The sequence below is a fragment of the Lycium barbarum genome, chromosome 12 (genome assembly GCF_019175385.1).
Source record: "Lycium barbarum isolate Lr01 chromosome 12, ASM1917538v2, whole genome shotgun sequence".
Classification (NCBI taxonomy): Eukaryota; Viridiplantae; Streptophyta; class Magnoliopsida; order Solanales; family Solanaceae; genus Lycium; species Lycium barbarum.
In genome coordinates, this window is record NC_083348.1 from 98,940,459 (window position 1) to 98,963,616 (window position 23,158).

Below are 23,158 nucleotides of genomic sequence, written 5' to 3' on the forward strand. Positions count from 1 at the left end.
ACAGCATTAAAAAGTACGATTTTAAAAAGAACGATGACAAAGTAATCAAGTGCTCAAACATAACACATTAGTGGGAGTGCACCAAATGAAGCAGCACCCCACCACTATTAAAAATCTGAATTGAACGAGACCACCAAACAAAGCAAAAAATACAGAAATATTTCTTGAAGCTAGAGCTTCTAGCTGTTGACCCTTTAATGACCTTTGCTGATCTGCTCAAACTGTCTGCTTTCATTGCATACAGAGCTGAAAATACACAGGCATTTGAAGGGGTCACTGGCTGCTGCTGAGTATATTGTGGAAAAAGGGAATGAAAGATACTTCAAGATTTTGAGGTTTCTGTCCACCCTTTTGATTTTTGTTTGCTAATTTGCGAGTTGGAGCTAAAATGGCTGAGGATATTTGTTTCTTTGCGAAGGTTTGTCTTCTTAGCCTTTCCTTTCTTGTTCTTCCTTATAATTTTATGCTTTCCTTTTCTTATTTTAGCTCTTTTTGGGTATGTTAAGCAGAGATCCAGCTAAAAATTTGTTCTTTGGGTTTATTTACATTCTTTTTTGTGCTGGAACCTCAACTCCCCGTTCTTCTTGTTGGGTTCTTGGCAGTGCTACAATGCCAGTTTTGATGGGTTCAAACTTAAAGATATCTCGGAGTATATTCCTCTAGCAAAAAAAGAAAAAAAAAGAAAAGAAATTTCACTATTATTTGTGCAGTCCTTCATCTGGCTCTTCAATTATATAGAGATACACAATAAGAAATGTGAAGACAGTGGAAAAACTTGTGCATTCTCTTGTTTTGTTCTTCTGATTTCAGATAAAAAAAAATCAACTTCAGCAGAAATTCTGAGCTTTCAAACTGCAAGTAGATTTAAATTTTTCTTTTTCCAATAATTTCAGAGACAACTAGCGTAAGTCTTTTTTGGCCTGTTGCCACGGATTGTAAATTGTAGATTAATCTTGTATTCGGTTGACATGTGTTTGATCTATCTTGTCTTGTAACCTAATCTGTGCTGGTGGAATACCTGCTGCTTTTCCGATAACAGTAGTACTAATACAGAAAGTTTTATCTTTTTTTTTTTTTTTTTAAATTTAAAAAATTACCTTTCTTTACAATTTGGTTATGGTTTTATTGTTCCTGAATTAACATTTTACTTGAGCTTATTACCTAAAGGAAACTTGTATCCTGCTTAGTCTGTGATATAAGGTCAAAATGATTATTAGCTTCGCATTTGTCATTTTTTTTTTCTACTTTCACATTGACTACTGACTTAGCTATATATATATATATTTTTTTTTTTTATTTTTAATAACTTAGCTTCTATTTGAATGACAGGAAAGTATCATGATAAAACCTCCCAAGAAATCTCCAGCATTGTTAAGGATGGTTGTTGTAGTGTTTACACTGATCTTTGGTATTTATATCTGTTCAATTTGTCTTAAACAAACTAGCATGGCGAAAACAAGTAAATACTTGAACGTTGAAGTCATAGAAAGGCCTTGCCATAACTATGACATGGATCAATCCCAAATTCCATATGTGCATTATCCGAAGCCAAAAACCTTTAGCCGGTATGTAGTTGAGAAATTTTGCTTTAGTTCTTAGCTTCTATCTTACACGAATTTGCCTTAATTCATTTCATCTCTATTGTTATTTGTTTTAGGGCCGAATGTGACTGCAATCCTGTACGGCTCTTTGCGATTCTGTCAATGCAGAGGTCTGGGAGTGGATGGTTTGAGACACTTTTGAATAGTCATATGAATGTAAGCTCCAATGGTGAAATATTCTCTGTCAAAGATAGGAGACAAAATGCTTCTTCAATCCTGAGGACATTGGAGACGGTTTACAATTTGGACGTCTTTACGAGTGCTTCCAAAAATCACTGCTCAGCTGCAGTGGGCTTCAAGTGGATGCTTAATCAGGTAATAACTTTTTGTTACCCTAAAAGCATCCCTTGTTGTGCTTTAAATTCTATATTTTGGAAAAACATGTTGGTAGAAATGAATATGGTGTAGCCAAAGGTAGGCTTGTTTTGAATTCCTTAAGATTCAGAGTGTCTGAATATAGTTAAGTATAACTCCAGATTGCCAGCGTAATTCTCTGACATTTTGGCGCCTGATGGTTAGTTTCCGCTTTTGGAAATGGGAAAGCTCCTCTTGAACTTGATGTCTGGCATGGAAGGTTAAGTTTTTTTAAAAGGGGAGAATTACTGCTTTAGATGCAGAAGTGCATTTATCTTTTATGCTTCTTGAAGCACTTTTGACAATTTCAGATTACTTTACACAAATGAAACATTAGGAGAGTATGCCTTCCCTCATGAAAGTGGGAAAGCTTCATCAAACTGTTAAGAATAGTGTTAGATAAATGCCACCTTTTTGTTAATATTTATTTAGGATATGAAATTGGCTAAGAACATCTATCCTTTGAAGACATTGCAACTAAAGATGGTTTTATCACATAAAACTTTTCCTGCATTGTTCTATATATTGCTTGGATTGATGATAGCTGAACACTCATGGAGGTGTTGGCTGTTTTTTAATTTTCCTTGTTAACGGAAAGCATTGTGCCTATGTAAAGTACAAGAATTCTTTGAGAAGGCTCTAATTTGTACAGTGCCTCATTGGTTTGCTAGAATGTTCTAGTAATTTTTATGTATTCCTCTAGTTGTTATATGACTTGATCAATAATCCCAATTGCAGGGGTTAATACAACACCGTAAGGAAATTGCTGAGTACTTCAATAAAAAGGGTGTTTCAGTCATATTTCTCTTTAGAAGGAATCTGCTGCGACGGATGGTTTCAGTGCTCTCAAATTCCTATGATCGATATGCCAAACTCTTGAATGGAACACACAAGTCTCATGTGCACTCACATGAAGAGGTATTTTCTTGCATCCTTCCCTCTTTATCACTGCAGGCACATGGACTTAAAATTATAAAATCTAATCATTTTGCTGCATTACCTAGGCTGGTACTCTTGCAAAGTATAAACCAGAAATCAATACAACATTGTTGATCACGGATTTGAAGAGAATGGAGGTAGCAGCCACGGAGGCACTGGAATACTTCAATAGCACTCGGCATATGATTCTGTATTACGAAGATATTGTTAGAAATCAAGCTGTAAGAATCTTCTTAACTATTCATAAACTTGTCATTACTTTTGTCCTGCATTTCTATAACACGGGATGTCCATGGAGTTTCACTAATTACCTATTCAAACTGTTAACTCAGTTAATCTTCTTTAATGATTTTTCATTACTCCCTCCATCCCAATTTATGTGGCACCATTTGACTTGGCACGAAGTTTAAGAAAGAAAGGAAGACTTTTGAAATGTGTGGTCCAAAACAATCCTTATGTAAATGTGTGGTTGTAAATCATCTCATAAAGTTAAATTGTTTCTAAATATAGAAAGGTGACATTCTTTTTAGGACAGACCAAAAATGTAATGGTGCCACATAAATTGGGACAGAGGGAGTAGTTTTTTGTATGATCAACTTCCATAGCTTGCTATGCTGGAGAGACCAATTCCTGTTTCCTCTTGTCCAATGCAGTAACTTTTTGCAATTTTGTTTCATTTATGTGAGAAAAGGACAAAAATGGTCCCTTAACTATGATAGTAGGTTCAAAATAGTCCCTTAACTATGCACTTAACGGTTTTAGTCCTTTAAGTTTGTTACAAGTTAACAAAAAAGTCCCTTAACTATGAGAGTAGGTTCAAAATAGTCCCTTAACTATGCACTTAACGGTTTTGGTCCTTAAAATTTGCCATAAGTTGACAAAATGGTCCCTTAACTATGAGGGTTGGTTAAAAATAGTCCCTTAAGTATGCACTTAACGGTTTGATAATGTCAGAAAATGATGTCTCGAAACACAAAGACCGACGGACTCTATCGATTAAAACTGAGGGAATCCATCGACTAAATAAAATACACTAGACTTTAGAAATAAATTAGAAATAGCAGAAACTAAAAAAGTTGTCGCTACCAAAAACAAGTGAAAAAAATGGACGGAAACCGATGGATAAAATCGAGGGACACTATTTTTTTTTTTTTTTAATTTTTATTGTTTTTTACGAAAACCAACGGAAGTCCATCGGTTATTTTTGAGGAAAAATGCGCAGAAGTCCATCCTATAACCGACTAACGTCCGTCGGTTTTGTCCCGAGTTATTTGACCGATCTAGAGTTCTCACTAATTTTTTCCTTTTTTTCATAGTTCTCGTCAAATCTAGCAAACATAGTTCGATGAATATTTTGTCGAGACTAAAACTGTCAACTTATGGCAAACTTAAAGGACCAAAACCGTTAAGTGCATAGTTAAGGGACTATTTTGAACCTACTCTCATAGTTAAGGGACCGTTTTTGTTAACTTGTAACAAACTAAAACCGCTAAGTGCATAGTTAAGGGACTATTTTGAACCTACTATCATAGTTAAGGGACCATTTTTATCCTTTTCTCCATCTATGTTGCTGATATTTCCTGCTATTAATGCAGAAATTGGTAGATGTTCTTGAGTTTCTAAGATTGCCAGAGATGGATCTAAGTAGCCGTCAAGTTAAGATACATAACGGGCCATTACAAGAGTATATCAAGAACTGGGTTGATGTGAACAAGACCTTGAGTGGAACAGTTTATGAGAAGTTCCTCCGAGCTGATTATTAATTTCAGACTTCTCACTTTCACTTGATCGATGAACGAGGTGTAGATATCAACTGTTTTTTCGTGCTAAAGCTGACTGGTATATTCTCAACTTGGAAAAGCTTCCTGCTGCATTTGCCTCTGAAAATCAGTCGAAATTCAGCATAGTGCCAAGTTTCACTCGCATGTATCCGTAGGTTTTTTCTATTTTATTCCACATTTAAGTGTATAGTGAGGTAACTACAGTTGGGCAGTGCCAAAGGCAAAGTAGTCATAGATCTGCAGGTAGTATTTCTCTCCTTGTTTTCCCCTCTATCTGTAATTTAATAAAATAGATGCATTACAGATGCATAGTAGTGAGAGGTTATTTTCCACTTAAGTTCTAGTGATTTTGGTCGAGGTCCAACAATTTTTGTAACCTTTTTGTGTTTGATAAGTCTTCATTTCTTTCATGCGCTTCCTGGTTTCTTTTGCACAGCTGAACAGAAGAATTGCAAAGGTTGTCCCATTGTCTGGCCTGAGGCCCTGAGCTGAATTATTAGTTGAATACAATTTTAGCCCTTGAGAATCTTGTGTTCGAAGAAGAAGAAAAGTTTTTTTTTGATTTGTGTGATACATGAATTTTCTTAGTTCATGTACTAGAAACTTATTACTAAGATACATGTATTACTAGGAAAGAGTGGGAAGAAATGATTAATTGGCATACATGTACTAGATTAGGTGCATGCTAGAAGAATCCACTTGTCTCAAAGAGATAAAGATTTGATTAATTAAGTTGAGTGAAGTAGAGAAAGAATTATTTCCTCACTTTTCCTCGAAAACAATTTGAGAGTCCTCCCCTTTCCAAATTTTCCAACACCTTGGACCATTCAAGAAATCAAGAGTACCTAGCTTCGTTTTGAATGTTAAGAAAGATTTCAGAATTGTGTTAATTATGTTTGTAGTTTCAAAAGTTGAAGGAAACGAAAAATCATTTTCTTGCAGAATTGTGTTTAGTATGTTTGTAAATCAAGCTTTTCGGCTTCTGCAAATTCAAAAACTATATCTTACGCGTAGAATTCTAGCTTTATTCTTAACAAAAATGAAGAAAGATGCCTTTTATGTTTTGTTAATTTTTGACAGTAATATTTAGAATCTATAATTCTTATTTTTTTAATTAATTTCTTGCAATAATATTTAGGTTTATCTTGGTTTTAAATTTGATAGAGAAATCATAAAAGAGCAAAAGAGCCCATATGCATTAAACAATTTTTATATTATGTAAAATAAAAAGTATAAACTGAAGTATATTTGTATCAAAAAGTCTTTATACTCCTGTAGAATAGGTGTGAGTTCGATCTCGTTACTTCCTTGCCCTGTCTGTTCCCCAATCCCATTGTATAATGGAACTATAAAAAAAGTATTATTGAATATTGATGGACCAACCAAAGGTTAAGCCATGTTCATAATTAGAGAGAGATCTGGTTCTAGTTAATAACCATTTCATCACTATAGGACCATCAACTGTGCGACTATAAAATGATTCTGACGAGATGAAAGAGATTAGTGCAAACTGCATGATGGATAACGAGGTTCGAGAGTGAGGGGAGCCCATTCGAAGGGAAAACAGTGCAATTTCTTCGGGTTTGACGGTTCATTTGCAAATTTGTCCCTATATTGTGCTAGTCTTTAATTTTTGTTCCTCATAGCAATTAAATTTTTGGAGGGTATAAATTTATACTTTAGCATCTTAATATTTCACAAGTTATACTATGCCCCCATACGATTTTAGTTTCTAAAAGAACTTACGTCCCACACTAGGCATATCTATTGCGAGGGACAAAAGTTAAAGACCAGCACATTTGAAGGACAAGAATTAAAGACCAGGCCTGCAGGCCATATGAAGAACAAAGGGCAATTTGCAGGATTGTTCTTTGCTGGGGGTGGTCTTTAATTTTTACCCCTCAAAATGGTGGTCTTTAAATTTTGTCCGCAGAAATTTTGCCTTAAAGCAGAATTTGCATTGTCAGAAATTCTGCCTGTGCTCATGCAAATTCTGCCCAAGCATGACAGATTTGCAAAAATTCTGTCTGCCTTGCGATTTTTTTTTTTTTTTTAATGAGCTGGGGTTCGAACCTATAACCTCGGGTGTTAGGCGAAGGACAAAACTTAAATACCACTAATTTGAAGGGCAAAAATTAAAGACCACCCCAAATGAAGGACAATCCGCGCAAAAAACAAGAAGAACAAACAGTGCAATTTCTTTGGGATTGGTATCTCAGTTTGATTCTGAGCTAAGCTGGTACTTGGCCCAACTAGTTTATCTTTCTTGGCCCAATAAAGGAGTAAGGGGAATTAATCTCCGAATGTATTTATATTCATCTCGACTGGTTGAACTTTGCACATTTTATTACCTATTTACCACCAATCGTCCTTTAAGCTCAAGTAAAATTTTCCAGCTTCATCAATTTCCGCCAGTGGCAGATCCTGGAGAGTTTGTTAACATACAGTAGGTAGGCCGTAAAGTACAAAGAATATTATCACATTAATTCTCCAGTTGGAAAGTAAGCATGCTTCACTGATAATATTATAAAGAACTGAAAAAGAGGGTGGCCAGTGGAGCACATATAGACAATCAATATATAGATTAAGGACAACATTTTGATTACATGACCGGCGGGCTCTCACAAGTCTAATTTCCCACCATAGTGTGTCCTTAAATAGATAAAATTAAGGATTTCAACTTTTTCCAAATGTTGTGACTTGTGAGATTGAATCTGCCGGGAAAAAGTTATTTTAGTAAAAAGGGATATAAAATCTTGCATGGCTCACAAACTGAGGACACTGTTATTCCAGCTTTTACCACACATTTCGTATATACATATTCTGTGCCATCTGGAAGTATGATGGGATGGTTAAAATTCCTCCACCCTTAATCGGTGGTCTTACGTTCGATCCTTGTTAAAAGAAATAATGTCAATAGTGACCCTCTTAGAACGCCTACTAAGTGACTCTGGAGTAGTTAGTAAAAATGGGATTTGATTACCAAATGTTTTTTTTTTAATTGAAACATATTTACACACGTATTGTGAAGCAACAAAAAAAAAAAAAAAAAAAAGGCTGCACATCTCTTCATTCTTTTGTGAGATGCATGTGAGTGTCTCCAACTAGTGAGGACCCTCTTGTCACTAGCTTAATTTCTTCTATAAATAGCTACAGGGAAAGAGAGCTTAAGCACACCTAGTGCATCGGTCAACTGCATTCTCTATATATCTACCTTCCTCATCTAATTAATTCCCTTCATGGCTCAATTAATCAAATTGATCTTTGCTAACATTTTCCTAGCAATGATCTTCTGGCACATTATTCAATCTGTTGAGGGAAGACACTTGAAGTTCGAGAATGCAAATGATTCCTCTAGAGCCTATGTTCACACCAAAAGAGAAACTGAAAAGATGAAACAGTATAATGGAAACATGCAACTTCATGCAACAGAGAAGTCACTAGTTGACAATGTGGCAACCCCACTAGAACCAACACCGCCAAGTCCAGTTCAGACAGTGTCTCAGCCCCCACCCCCTGGTCAGGTCGACGGTTTCAGGCTTCAGGACCCGGCCATAGCCCTGGGATTGGTCACTCTTTTATAGGAAACTAAGACCTACCTACATGCAATTATTATGCTAGATGTAGATTTAATTTGTGTATGTATCAACGTAATTCATATTAATATCATGAAGTGAAATCTTGACATTTATATTCATCAGCCTATTTATATCTCGTAATCAGAAAAATGTTGCTGCCTATGTTTATAATTTTCTCCCTGAGGTACAAGTAAAAGTATACGTTTTAATTTTCTCCGCTGTGCTCATATCACAGTTCCAAACCTCGCAAGTTGCTTAGCAGCTTGAAGGAAAAACAATAAGCTTTGTGTTTTGAGAAGACTAGCTTTACATTAATTAAGAACATGTTCTTATTCCGTGTATGAAAGTATCATTAATTAGTCACACGGTCACACCACATTCTATGAACTCCACATGAAATTCCTTATCCCGTTAGGTATGAGTTAAATATAATTGTCCCACCATTCTTCTTAAGCTCGTCCAAATCAATTTAATTATCCGCTCACAGTATGCAATCCATAATCTTCTAGAGTTCAAATTAACATGTGGTTTTGTAACATTAATAAGCAAAGAGAACAGTACAATTGCATGAAGTGCATAGAAGAAAAATGTCTAATACTTATACGGACATGAAGCAAGTCTAAAAAAGTGTTAACATTATGAGGACATAGTATTTCAGTCTTTAGACCATAAAATTTAATATTGTTGTAAGAAATAAGTACTTCCCCTCAGACTTCTATCATAAAATCCGAAGTTTGGACAAGAACCAATTGCAGGTTTAATTTCAGTACACACATCTTTTCAGTATTCCAATTCACATAAGAGTTGCACATAAATATTAACAGTCTATTACGAGATGCCGCCACTCGAGAAGTAACTTTTACCGTACTCTTTCACAGTTTATTACTACATTGGAATCTTAGACAAAGACCTTTCTGTTCCCTGCACGCTTAACTGAACAGAGGACAAGTTCCCCTTCCGAAAATTTCCTTTCCTTAGTCTTTCTTTTATCCTTCTTAGTTCTTACTGTATGTTTATCCCTTAATTAAATCGTGGTCGCTCTTATTTGTATCCATCTGTTCAATTTATTTCATTGATGATCTTTCAGTTCAAATAAATTAATGATCACCATGTCTCTTCATTGTCTCCATAATGTTTCATTCTACATCACCTACTTGATTGTGGGGACTTAGAGATGATCTCTAAAGCAAGAAGACTAAAACATTAATACCCGAGGATATATGTGGGAAATCTCTTGGTAATTAACTTTCTCATAAGCAGAAAATCAAGTATACGTAGTTGAATAAATCTGCAGTTCATCTCTACAAAATTCCAAGGAAATATACCTTGGTATTTGGTGCTTCTCTGAATGTTCAACAAAACTGCTAAACGTAACTAAAAGCATCTAACTTAGCCTGAGTATAGGCAAAAGGATGGAGAAAATTATAATGGTAATATGGACTGATGGTGTAAAAGACTACTAGGTTTACTCAAAGATAATTACACGTAATTATCTATATTGGGATAGTAACCTGGCAAATAATACGATTGACCTATTACAACAGATTAAAATAGGTACACTAGATCCCAATTAGATTACTTCCTTTGTCCCAATTTATATGAGGGCAGACTTACTTGGGGAGTCAAAACAGTAATTTCTTTGACTCAATTTACATATTTGATGTAACACTCTGTAAATTTGGATTAGGTGTGGATGTGCTAAATGAGTATTAATGTGAAATTTTAGACAAGTGAAATTCTATCGGGATGAGTATGGGTGGAAATAGACGAATAGGAGGTGCTTAAAGTTCGATAGAATTGGCTAAGTTTACGGCAGGTCTGCCTTCCAGCCCAATTTCATGAAAATCCGTTGAGAATTTGAGAAAACTCAAAACATAAAAGTTGTATCCCTTTGAAATACCTTTTTCCTACGGTATATTATGGAGCTCAAACAGACATGTGAGTAAAAAGTTATGACCGTTTTACTAACCTGCGACATGCTGTTTTCGCAGGTTGAGCACCAAAAATCTTATTTTTCTGTCACAATCTGCGTTCGGTCTGCATCCAGCAGGTCATACCTGCGTTTCGCAGCTCATGCTCGGCTATAAAAGTACATATCTTGAAATTTTCGAAAATCATTCATTCCACTTGGTTTTTGGCTGACTTTTTGAGGAGAAAAGACCCTAGAACTTCCCCAAACCTCCTAAGGTGAGTTCTTTCCTCAAATCCCATTGATTATTACATCAATCTAACAAAGATTAATGCTAGAATCCTCATGTATTTCATAGATTATCGATGGAATTTTCATCTTGGACAAAAGAACCCTAGAATCCGAATTCAAGAGACTTGAACGTCAAGAAGGTAAGACTTTCCTACTTCAATTGATTATAGTTTTAAATTGCTGATTATGAACTCTAAGTTCTTGAGAGATAAGTTAACGGGTTAGAGAGTAAGAATCATATGAACTATTGTATCGTTTGGATTGTTGACTTAGGGTTGTAATAATTTGAGCTCTTGATACTTTACTGTTAGCCTTGCCGGTTTTATGATATACGTTGTGTTGTGGCGACCTTGTCGGTCCGCATTTGTACATATGTGTTGAATGAGCGGATATTCCTATTTTGGGCCTTTTCTGCGTGTAGGTGTTCTTTGAGTTATAGTTTATAATGTTCAAAGTAACGGATAAGTCAGGTGGTTCCCAGCATACGGGTCGGAGCCCGTCATAGTGATGAAGAATGATGATAATTGTAGCATTATGGGATTGTAGAATCATCTTGAAGCAAGAGGATGGGCTGTTGGGTGTAGAAACACCATTAATAAAGGTTGTGGAGCTTTATGCCCACCAAGTGTTTGATAAAATGCTTAGATGGCCAACACATGAGGATTCTTACTAATCACTACAAGAAAGAAGACATTTGACAACAATTTTTTTTTGTTGCCATAGATGGGTTACTGTTGCAAAAAGTTCTTTTGACAACAACATTTTTTTTGTTGTTGCATAAACTTTTTCCAACGACTGTTATTGCAACGACGTGCAACAACTTTTTTTTTTTTAGTTGCCAAAAATACTTTTTGCAACAATAGTCAATATTATATGGCAACAAAAAAAAGTTCATTTTTAAAAGATTCATCATATATGCCAACAATAAAATTAAGTTGTTGCCAAATATTGACTTTTGCCAACTATATTATTTTTGTTGTCAAAAGAGCTATTGCAATTTCTATACTTTCTTGTAGTGAATATTGAATCCCTTTGGTAGATATTGCTAGATATTGCTATAGATTATCATTGAAAAAGGTGACGAACGTTGTGATATGCTTAAAAGGCCGGAGTTAAGGTATGTGAGGCTAACTCTCTACGTTTGGGAATGTTAATGATTCTCCCCATGCCACGTTCTTTTACAACGTTACTAATGCCTCAGAAATATAGTTAAGCTTAGTTCCTTGAATATTTGCAGAACTTCTATTCTCTAGTTTCATAATTCGTTCATGACTTTCATTCCGAATGTTGTGAGCTCAGTACGTAATCAATATAGACTTGTCTTTGATACCCATAAGTCTCAGTCTAGAATACTCAACATGTTTATAAATAGTTAAAGCTTCAGGTCTCATAATCAGTTCATGAATACATTTTTGAGTGAATCAGTGCCTAGTATGTCAGTGTTGTATCTTTTAGCATGATTCTCAGTTCTTTATATAAATTGTTTAATGTTGAACACCTATTTTATAGGGGCTAAGGCCGCAGTTATATATAGATATACTTGGGCCTGAGGCCGTAGTTTGTGCACATATATATTGGGCCTGAGGCCGCAGATTATTTACTCAGATAAACAGGTGGTTTCTCATTCAGAACAGGGAGTGTCCATATCTTTGCTTCTTCGTTCGATTCAGTTATCAGTTCAATTTCAGTTTTAGTGTTTACAGTTCTTTCTTTCAGTTGTTTTACATACTAGTGTAATTCAAATGTACTGACATCCCTTTTTGCCAGGGGCCTGCATATCGCAATGTAGGTAACGATTTACAAGTTGATGATTCTGCTTGCTAGGACATCTCATATCAGCTATTGGTGAGCCCCAATCTTCCGGGGCATTATCCCTCTTTTTCAGTCTTTACAGTATTTCAATTAGTATGGTATGCCAGGAGCCTTGTCCCGGTAAACAGTTAGCATTTCAGTATTCTTTAGAGGCTTCGTAGACTATAGTCCAGTCAGTCAGATGTTAGTAGGCTTTTTGTGTTAGCCCTGTCGGCTACTCATTTATACTTGCAGACTTTTCAGTACTTTCCGCATTTATGATATTTTAGGCAGACTCTTCAGTAGATCAGCATGTTGTTTGTTTATATTCAGCTTACAATTATACCACATATTGATCCGGCTAGTCAGTTGGTTCGCTCGGTCACATGCAGTCAGGCACCGAGTGCCGTGTTACGCCCATGCCATGATTCGGGGTGTGACATTTGAAAACTACATAAAAAGTATTATAAGTCTGCATAATTAATAATTCACAATATATAAAAAGAGTTGGAGAAACTCGTAGTAAAAAAAAAAATTATTTGACTCGTCAAATAGGTCAACCCTTATGTAAATTGGAACGAAGGGAGTAGTATAACATTAAAAAATCTATAACCTTTTTGGTTCAAAAGACATGCAAAAAGATCCTTTAGACCATCTTTTTGTAATGATTTATAGTATAGGGAAAATAGTTATTTTGGTCCCTGATTTATCGCCTTATTTCAGTTTTGATCTTTGTGTTATTTCACTAAGCATATTAAACCTTCAATTAATCTAGATGTGTGATTTTTCTCCTTTAAGCTTGAAGGATGTAAATATTTAACAGAATTTGTGTTTAAAAATATACTTTAAAAAAGGCAAAAAGAAAGAAAAAGAAGAATATACTAGGATCAGGGTGGGGGTGACTATTTTTGTTCACTCTTGGATGGATTTTCAAACTCCAATCCCTTTATCATTCCTCTTAAGTGATGATTCTTTGCCTATTTTTCTTGTTCTTCCAATTTTATTTTATTTAACTGTAAAAAATTTATTAGGTTAAATATTAACAACAAGATTAAAATTTCTTTAGTTAATGGAATAGGAAAGGGAGTTGTTTTCTTTCTTCATTTTTTTTTCATGCTTCAAAGAAAGAGGATATATAAGAGAGATGAAGACACACGTATCCCGTATCCGTCCTATTCCTTGCCAATACATGAACTATTTCTCACTGATACAATTGAGTGAAGTATGGCAATAACCATTTCCTTTGAAGTACACATCCGATGTCACTCCCGAGGTCACTAGCATAGCTTTCCCCACCCTCCAGTATAGTCTTTTTTCTGGTTTTATGCTTCTGAAAATCAGCCATGGTGGTTATGGAAGTGTTGAAGAAAATCAATTCGAGTACTCCTGTCAGTTTTTTTTATAAAATAGTAGTACTATATTTTTAAATGCTAATTTCGTTAACTATTTATCATCTGTTAGCCTAGAGGAGCAAAAACACACATTTAAATTAATTGAAGATCTAATGTGCTTAATCAAATAATACAAGGATCAAAATTGAAATAAGGCGATAAATCAAGGACCAAAACTTCTATTTGCCCTATAGTATAATAACCATTGAGCTACTAACAGCACTCATGAATGACAGCCTAGCAAAGCTGAAACGAAGTGCTCTCTGTTTTCTAGTAGTATTATAGTCTATCTTTGAAGTACTCTTATGCAATTTGGAGGGCCAGCCTTGAAGAGAGGCTTCCAGGACTCGAGGAGCCAACTTTAAGATGTCCTTATTTAAAGAATCTCCTTTAATTCCAATTTCATTTCATATAGAAACTCTGGAAATATTGGAGTCAATGGAATAGCATATCCCACTTCCAAGGTATCATTTTGTTTTGTTTTGACTTATTTGAGACAAAGAAGAGTGCTAGGACCCCTCAGGCCCTCACCAATAACTAAGTGACTTCTTTAGCTACCAAAATTTTACTATAGTATTCACCAGACAGAGATTTTCAACCCCAACCCTCCCGCCCCCCAACTCCCAAAAGAAAAGAGATGATAAATTAACCAAAAAGAGAAAGAAGAGAATACTGTTCACACACAAAAAGAAAGAAGGCGGTAGCTAGTGAAAAGAGAAATGTTGGGTATAGAAAAATAGAACAACTGGCCCTAACTTAAGCATGAAAAATCATGATGATTCCTGGCACCCTGGCAGACATTGTAGTGCAGGAAAAATCAGGCAAATTTGCTGCCAAATTGAATTATCAAGCAAAAGCAAGAGCAATTTTATTTTTGTTTGTATAATACGGGACTGAGATGAGTCTAAACGGAATAACATTGTCAGTAACGATTCATGTATATATATATATTTAATCCCAACGTAGTTGTTGTTGTATGCAAGAGTAAATAAAGCAACTCTGCCTGCGCTTCAGTTTTTTATGTGCACCCAACTTCACAGACTTACTCCAGTAAGGAAATCAAAACTAGAACACCTGCAAAATAGTATTTTTTTTATTTCATTTCCTACACGAATGCAGAAATGAAAATGTTGGTAGTGACTATGCCTTCAGAGTGAAAAAATCAGGTGAACGGATGGATTAATTTGTGAAGCCACTTGATAACAAGGAAGAAAATAATCACAGCCAAATGTATTACTATCACTTTCTTCCAAACGTTGTATATATGTTATTGGTTTCCAAAGACCTTAAGCGAACATGCTCTATCACATCTCCAGTCCATATAAATGACAAAGGACAAGGAAACTAAAGAATAGAAGGATGACCTGTTGAATGAGCATCTTCACCAAACAACTCAAATCCGCGATGTAACTCCTCATTAGGGAAAGCAAATTAAACTGCCACAACCACAGAAAGGTAAAACAATTCTCTTTAAAGAAAATAAAAACTACTAATAGTAAGTAAAGGTACTAGAAACGTCACATCAATTTGAGAATACTAAAAAAGATTAAAGTGGTCATGACAAGTTGAATTTATTACTCCACTATGGACAAGAAAAAAGAAGAGTCAAAGCATTAATGCAGATATAAAATGAACAGGACCACAACAAATAAAAATACAGAGCAATGATCACTTAGCTTCAGTCAACTGTCATTAGCTTATCTAAACCATCCATTAGCAATATTCAACTTTTTCGTTAGTGGTAGGTGCTCCTTTAAAGAATAATCATGTATATTTCTAAGGCACCCGTGCGGCGCATCTTGGGGCTAGCTTTTACTTTTGAACTAAATATTATTTGATCACAGGAAAGCTTAATTAGAGCTCCAATTTCACACTAGTGCAAAGAGAAAGGAATAGTAGCAGCCAACAAATGAGAAGCAGTTAGCAATGAACCAAGATAAGTGCTGCAGTTGTATTTAACAGCAATATGTCGAATATCTTTCTCGAATGCGCGGTTATCATTGTGCATAAATAATAAGTATGGCAAGCAATAGGAAATATTAAATACTGTACTGTATTTTATAAGTTCTCTTCTCCAGCCGAATTTGATACACACTAAAATAATTAAGAGTGACCTCAAACCACAGCGAGAAAAGGACCAAAAAAGGCATTTTTTTTCTTCTTCTTATTAGAAAGCAACTTTTAGGAGATTATAAGAAAGCGACCTTCCTTAACTTCCACAGACTTTTGATACAGTTGAAAAATATACGAATGATATGATATAATGGCAATCATAGTTAGGAATCATAACCCTTTCAACAGCTAGCTAACTAATTATGAACTCCCTCAAAAAATATTAGTAAGTGTGTACCATAACAAATTAAGATGTTATTATACTTGAATTTGTGTACTGAAAAAAGTCAGAACTTGCATATAAGCCACCCAGTTAATAATTTAAGCACAGACAAGTGGGAAGTACTAAAGAATCCAATCTTTCAAGTTGAAATTTCGGTGAGTGGGACGGCTGTCTGAACATAATTCTGTTATTATAAGCCTGAAAATCTAAATATCTTTAGCTATCTTTGCTATTTTGAAACAAAAAAGCTGCATGAACAAAAAGAGAGGCTACCGTACAGCCAACTATCAGCCTTAATACAAGTCTACACAATTTACACTACGATAATTGCCACTTGCCAGCCAAACGACTGCATGACTCAAGCATATCAATAGCATTACATTCTTGAGTTTAAGTTTGTATATATATATTTTATACCATCAGGTTATGTTGACCTGTGATTTATAATATGAGGTAGATTTAGAATTGAAATTTGTTGTGTTCAATGTTTAAGTTCTTACAATTGAACTTATGAAATTATGGATTCAAATTTTAATGTTTGTTAGAATTTTAATAGACATATTTATTCTCCAAGTTAAAATACTGAGTTCAGTTGAACCCGATGAACTAAGCTCCATCAGCTTCTTCTACAACAACAAATAACTCTTCATAGCAATTTTAATATGATCGCCTGGAAAACAGAGTAATAATCTACTATAGCCTGTTATATTACGCATTAATTGAATAAAACTTCTTAAAATTATTGAGGATACATAAAACCTAAATCCCTTTTTTTTTTTTTTTTTTAACTTTATATGTATCGCTGCAACTCAAGTGATGAAGAGGACAGAAAAAAATGAAAGAGAGGCATTGAAAGGACCACAAAAAACTGGGAAAGACAGAATAACAAAGTAATGCAAGACTTAACTAAAGATCAGTGACGACCCGTTTACAAAACAAGTAATTAAAAAGCATTCCACACTTATTCAAGGACCACAAACCATCCAAATTGTTACTAAAAGAGGACAATTTTAAATTCTAAAAGAATTACTATGTGCAATATAATATTAATGACTCGGAAGGGTCTCGTTCCTATAAATACCGAGCTAGCACAATAATGGAAAATATTCCTCACTCAAATCTCAAGCTAGATATCATCTCAATAGAATATCAATTGAGCCCCATTTTTTCTCTTTAGCAGTGCCTCGTTCTCGTTTGCTTCTTTCACAAGCGAAAAAAAATAAGCATTCACAGACCTCTAGAGAATTTTATCTTGTCTCTTCTAGTTATGGCCTGTATCAAACATATTTGTGTATTTAGTTTCCTTCTCGTTGTATTTGCTTGCCATCAAGTTCTAATTGCTGAGGGAAGACAACTGAAAGAATTGAAGAAAACACTGTTGGCTGATAACATGAGGGGAAAAGAAATTCATGAGAGGCAGCGCTTTAGTATTGGTGACACTTCAACAGTTGCAACTGGAAAAGTTAACAACATACCAACAAAAACAGGAAATAGCCCAGGTATTGGACATTCATCTTCCGTGCCAAAAACAAATTATCAACCAAAACACACTACGGTTGAAGGAACAGTAGACGATCTTAAAGGAGGACACAGTCCGGGTATTGGTCATGCTTCTCAGAATGAAAAAATTGGTCCAAATGTCTAGACATGTCAATATTTGGGATAAAGTTATTTCTCCTACTTATTTGTAATTAGTTTTAGTATTATAATCTCTATATCTAAGCATGGTACGTCCGTTCTCCGCAGCTTGAATATTAGAGCTTGAAAGTTGTATTTTGCAACGGAACATTGTACATGTATATCCAGAAATCTAAATTTTAGTAATGTTATTATAAATTGAAGTTATTGCCTCTTAGGCAATCATTTAATTTGTGTTCCTAATGATCCGTCCCCCTTACGTTCGTTCATATATATAACAATACTTGCAAAGAAAACAGGGGCTAAACACCTCTCTGCATGTTTAAGACCTGTTGCCCATGCAAATGAACAGTAGGAGCTACGAAGAGTGGAAAGCACAAAGTTTAGAAGGTGCTTGCTAAGTTATATTACCTCAAAGAAATTAAAGGACCATAATGCGCCGACTTTAAAGTCTCATATTATGGTGACTTTTATTGAAAATCCTTCATCATCTTACATTAAAAAAATCAAGAAAAATATTAATTTATTTGTCCCAATTTATGCGACACCGTTTGACTAAGTACAAAATATAAGAAAGAAAGATTTTTTTTTTAAATATGGTAGTCTTAAATAAACATTAGACATTTGTATGACTATACATCATTTCATTAAGGGTAAAAGGAGAATTTTAAAGTTAAGTTATTTCTATTTATAAAAAGGTGACATTTATTTTGGAACAGACTAAAAGTGACATTTACTTTGGGACAGACTTAAAAAGAAACATTACTAGAAGCAGAAGTTGTTCCCACCGTCATTCAGTGGAAAATTTATACATAAAACATGATTTTCCCACTGAATCAATTCATTGGAAAAACACATGACAACAAACATGTTCCCATTGAAACGTTGTGAAACTTTCTAAGTTTTTCGTGTGAAAACTCAACTATTTAGGTTTTACCCACCAACATCAGTGGAAATAGCCGCTGAACATTTTTCAGTGAAAAAATAGTGATTTTTTAGTAGTGAAGTGTGCCACATAGTCATAAATTAGGACGGAGGGTGTAGTATCTAGTGACATTTCCAATTCCCGTGAAAAAAAGTATAATTTCACAAGTAATCAAGGATTTGGCTTAATGGTCAATGAAGAACACAAATATGGAGATCATATCGAGTTCAAATCGCATCAGAGAAAAATAAAGCTAGTGATTTCTTGCTAATTCTCTAAGCTTTAGTGAATAGAGTTATTAGTATTTATACTGGCGTGAGATACAATACTCAATAAAATAATCGAAATGGACATAGCTGATTCGAATACCATAGTTATAAAAAATATACAACTCCAAAAGTATCACAGGATATTTCAAATATTTTCAAGTTAACGAATAGGTGTGATTTCTGCCGGTCATGTGTCATTTATCACTTGGACAACTTTAATATAGGCCTGCTCATGCTGATAATTAGCTCTGATTTCAGCTCTGAATTAGGTTGAAACCTGAAACCAGTGATAGTATTAAACTCATTGGAAAATACAAGTGCATTTTCTTATGCTTGCACATATATACTCTTAACATTACAATGAAATTAGTCTAATTAGCAAACAGGAACCAACCAGTGGAAGTTCTAAAATACAAAGAGATGGAGGTCTCGTCACCTGGAAAATAGAAATGATTGTAGTTGTGTGTTTTAGGTAATTGGATGTTCTAATTGCGAAGCACTACTCCACATAGTCCCAGCTCGTGTGATTTGAAAAGGTAGAACTTTCCAATCTGGCGATAAACTGTTTATGATTCCCATGTGAACCCACTAAAATATGATAATGTAAGTATCTAATTAGTGGTACTATATACATATATAGACAAAAGAAGACAACAAGTGGAGCTGACAGTGACAGCTGAGCAACGAGGTTTCCTAATGGGGCAATAAACAAACCATAAACTCCGATATAAAAATAATTATATCAGTCAGGGAAAAGCCAATTAAGAACTTTTCAATTGCAAATTGTAACGTAAAGGCACATGCGATCCACCATACTCCCTAATTTTCGTTCGATGGATAAATTACTAAATTTATTGGAATACTAAACAACTGAAAAATCTTTGTTTTATTAACTAGAACTCGGAAATTCCTAACTACATTTTGCATTTTGTGTTAACTTTAAGATTATAGTACAATAGAAAGTAAAAACTACCTTCAAATTGAGAGAGAAAAAGACAAGGTGCTTACTGCTTTGGTCAAAATTAAAGTTGGTTTTCAGTTTGAGCTCATCCCACTTACTTTTTCGACTTTTCTGAAAATTGACTCCTAAGAATAAAAGAGTAAAGCCACCAACGAAAAGTTTTAAGACAAGCACCCATATGTTAATTTAAGGAATAGCTTAGGGTAAGTTTGACTGAGGCAGTTGAAAAATCAGCCGCAATAAAGGGAATCTTGCGGAATCTTCGCAGGTAGCTGAGCTGTACAGATTCGTTATATTCCTTCAAGAGTATGCTATGCTTTAAACAGAGAAAAGGATAAAAATGGTCCCTTAACTATGATAGTAGGTTCAAAATAGTCCCTTAACTATGCATTTAACGGTTTTAGTCCTTTAAGTTTGTTACAAGTTAACAAAAACGGTCCCTTAACTATGAGAGTAGGTTCAAAATAGTCCCTTAACTATGCACTTAACGGTTTTGGTCCTTTAAGTTTGCCATAAGTTGACAGTTTTAGTCTCGACAAAATATTCATCGAACTCTGTTTGTTAAATTTGACGAGAACTATGAAAAAAAGGGAAAAATTAGTGAGAACTCTAGATCGGTCAAATAACTCGGGACAAAACCGACGGACGTTAGTCGGTTATAGGATGGACTTCTGCGCATTTTTCCTCAAAAATAACCGATGGACTTCCGTTGGTTTTCGTAAAAAATAAAAAAAAATAGTGTCCCTCGATTTTATCCATCGGTTTCCGTCCATCATTTTTTTCGCTTGTTTTTGGTAGTGACAACTTTTTTAGTTTCTGCTATTTCTAATTTATTTCTAAAGTCTAGTGTATTTTATTTAGTCGATGGATTCCCTCAGTTTTAATCGATAGAGTCCGTCGTTCTTTGTGTTTCGAGACATCATTTTCTGACATTATCAAACCGTTAAGTGCATACTTAAGAGACTATTTTTAACCAACCCTCATAGTTAAGGGACCATTTTGTCAACTTATGGCAAATTTAAAGGACCAAAACCGTTAAGTGCATAGTTAAGGGACTATTTTGAACCTACTCTCATAGTTAAGGGACCATTTTTGTTAACTTGTAACAAACTTAAAGGACTAAAACCGTTAAGTGCATAGTTAAGAGATTATTTTGAACCTACTATCATAGTTAAGGGACTATTTTTATCCTTTTCTCCTTTAAACACATTGAGAGGTCTCTGAGCTGTAATTAGACAACAAATTAATCCAATGCATAAAAAGTTATAAAGAGAAACGGTGATTAATTATAGTATTTGATAGTTTGTTAACCTCATTTTACTTTGTCTAAATGTGGAAATGGCGGCTATCTAACAGTTGAATCCTTACCATGTGAGCAGAGAGCTGAGTTTTCAATTTCGAACTCGTATATGTATAAATAATTAAAATATAATATGGCTACAGTTGGTTTGAGCTGGAACTGAGACCGTTGAGTTAGAGTAAAATATTCGATTTCTAATGGAACAATGACGACAGGAAACGACAACAGTCTGTGTACCCAGCTTATTCTTATTTTTTACGAGGTACGAGAGGAAATTGACAACACCCAACACGCACTTCTTGATTCTTTCTTGGTCATTTGCGTTAACACTTCAATACTAGGGTGTATTTGGAACGAAGGAAAATACTTTTTAAATTTTTTTATTTCTTATTTACTTTATGATACTAAGTAAATAAAAAAATATCATTTGAAATATATATAATTTTGACAAATATTATAGTCTTCTGGGATATTGTTTATAGTCGTTATGTGATTTTTATTGTCATTAAAAGTAAGTAACTTTATTATATAATTTCTGAAATATAAGTGATCACTTAAGAAACTAACTCATCATATTACATAAGTTCTTAATTTATTTATCTTGAATTTGTAACAACACTTCTTTTGTGAATATTTTTCAAGATTAAAATAATTTGTTGTTGGGTGACATGCAAATTCAGCCTCTACCTCATTATAAGATTTTTAATTTGAACGTGCCATAATATTTGAGTTGTGATTATAAAAACTTCTCACCGAGAATAAAATGATGTTAAAATTATTTTTAAACATAAAAATATATTAGGTCTTTGCTGCTATTTCCCATTAGTTTTTCCGATAAAAAATTGACGGAGGAGGCAATGAGATAGGCTTGGGCACCACTTCCTACGGAACTTCCTTGATTTTTGTGAGTTGTGACCTATCACATGCCATCTTAGCTTTAATCTTAACTCCTTAAATACCACCCCGAAGTCCTTGCCAAACGGACTATCTTCTCTAATAACCTCCAAAGTTCTAAACTAGCTTTGCTTCCTCTTAATATAGCCTTAGCAAAGCACCATCACACTTTGAAATTCCCTAGGCTTTTTTCCTCTCTATATTTTTCCCATATGGCCAACTTTTATGCCTCAACTTCAGTACTCTTCATGTTGCTATTCTTATCAAACCTAGTTCTTTTCAGCCACGGAAGAAATCTTGCTACAAAGGAAAATTTGAACCTTAATGTCTTTGAAGTAAAAGTGACATTAGGCATAAATGTTGCAAAAAAGGATGGTAGCCCTAAACAATTAGGGAGAAAGGGATTTAGATTTATGGAAGGAAGTGTGGATGCTTTTCAGCCTAGCACCTCAGGCCATAGCCCTGGCATTGGTCACACTAAACACGACTAGCTTTAGCTAATGTAATAATAGTATCAATTTGGTGACGACGATCGAGATCATCCGTTTGTAATGTTCTTTAACTTCCTATTATGTAGTACTACTTCAATTCGTTTGGCTTAATTAGTTGATAGGACTCAATGATGTAAATTTATGCTTTTACTTCAAAGTTAATTGTGGAAAAGACTTTCATTGTCCTCAAGGTTTATGCTTGCGCAGTTTAACTTATTAACAACAACAAAAGCTAAAATACCCGCAAAACTCTCGATGACTACGTGTTATTACTACTAGAATAGCACCGCAATTGCATATTTGCATGCCAACGAATTGTAGTAAGTATGTTTCTCTTTTCATTCTTTTACTTCCTTTTTTATTTTATTATTTGTTGACCAGCATTAGGGAGAGGGAGAGAGAGAATGCATTATCGTATATCAATTATCATCCGATCCGAGATACTACTGATTGATTGTGTCGACATTATATGATTTGGTCGGAAATGAAAACGCTAAGTCAGCACGAAAGCAACGGATCTTATGCATGCAATTTTCTTCCAACTCCACAGCTATATATGCCAATGCACTGCATTATCACCCTCAAGGATTTGTAGTATTCGTCAGGTTAGGGAATTATATTATAGACTCTAAGTTAAAACTGAACTTCTTTCGCCGAACATCTATCAATCTATCAAAATTTACGACATATAGTGGTACACTGGCATGTAA

The 23,158-nt window shown here is 34.6% G+C and overlaps 2 protein-coding genes across 4 annotated transcripts; both read left to right on the forward strand.

Moving 5' to 3' along the window:
• The first annotated feature begins 22 nt into the window (after positions 1-22).
• On the forward strand, positions 23-5,085 carry LOC132622618 (uncharacterized). 3 transcript variants are annotated; one of them, XM_060337253.1, is made up of 6 exons: positions 26-418; positions 1,330-1,565; positions 1,658-1,916; positions 2,694-2,873; positions 2,960-3,115; positions 4,490-5,085. In XM_060337253.1, exons 1-6 carry the CDS (start codon positions 389-391, stop codon positions 4,655-4,657), a joined length of 1,029 nt encoding a protein of 342 aa, XP_060193236.1. In that variant the 5' UTR covers positions 26-388; the 3' UTR covers positions 4,658-5,085. The 3 variants fall into 3 exon arrangements, with proteins under 3 accessions (XP_060193237.1, XP_060193235.1, XP_060193236.1); XM_060337254.1 differs by having other exon boundaries at positions 23-418; positions 1,446-1,565; positions 2,960-4,632; XM_060337252.1 differs by having other exon boundaries at positions 24-418; positions 2,960-4,632.
• A 12,152-nt stretch (positions 5,086-17,237) lies between these two features.
• Positions 17,238-17,615, forward strand: LOC132624718 (precursor of CEP6). Its single transcript, XM_060339454.1, has one exon. The coding sequence runs from the start codon at positions 17,238-17,240 to the stop codon at positions 17,613-17,615; it is 378 nt and encodes a 125-aa protein (XP_060195437.1).
• The last annotated feature ends 5,543 nt before the right edge of the window (positions 17,616-23,158 follow it).

Excerpts from the sequence above, each read along its gene's own strand:
- LOC132622618 (XM_060337252.1), top strand. The coding sequence starts at position 389 with ATGGCTGAGGATATTTGTTTCTTTGCGAAG. Across the intron at positions 419-1,329 it reads ATATTTGTTTCTTTGCGAAG|GAAAGTATCATGATAAAACC; the intron begins GTTTGTCTTCTT and ends TTTGAATGACAG. Across the intron at positions 1,566-1,657 it reads AAGCCAAAAACCTTTAGCCG|GGCCGAATGTGACTGCAATC; the intron begins GTATGTAGTTGA and ends TATTTGTTTTAG.
- LOC132624718 (XM_060339454.1), top strand. The coding sequence starts at position 17,238 with ATGGCCTGTATCAAACATATTTGTGTATTTAGTTTCCTTCTCGTTGTA.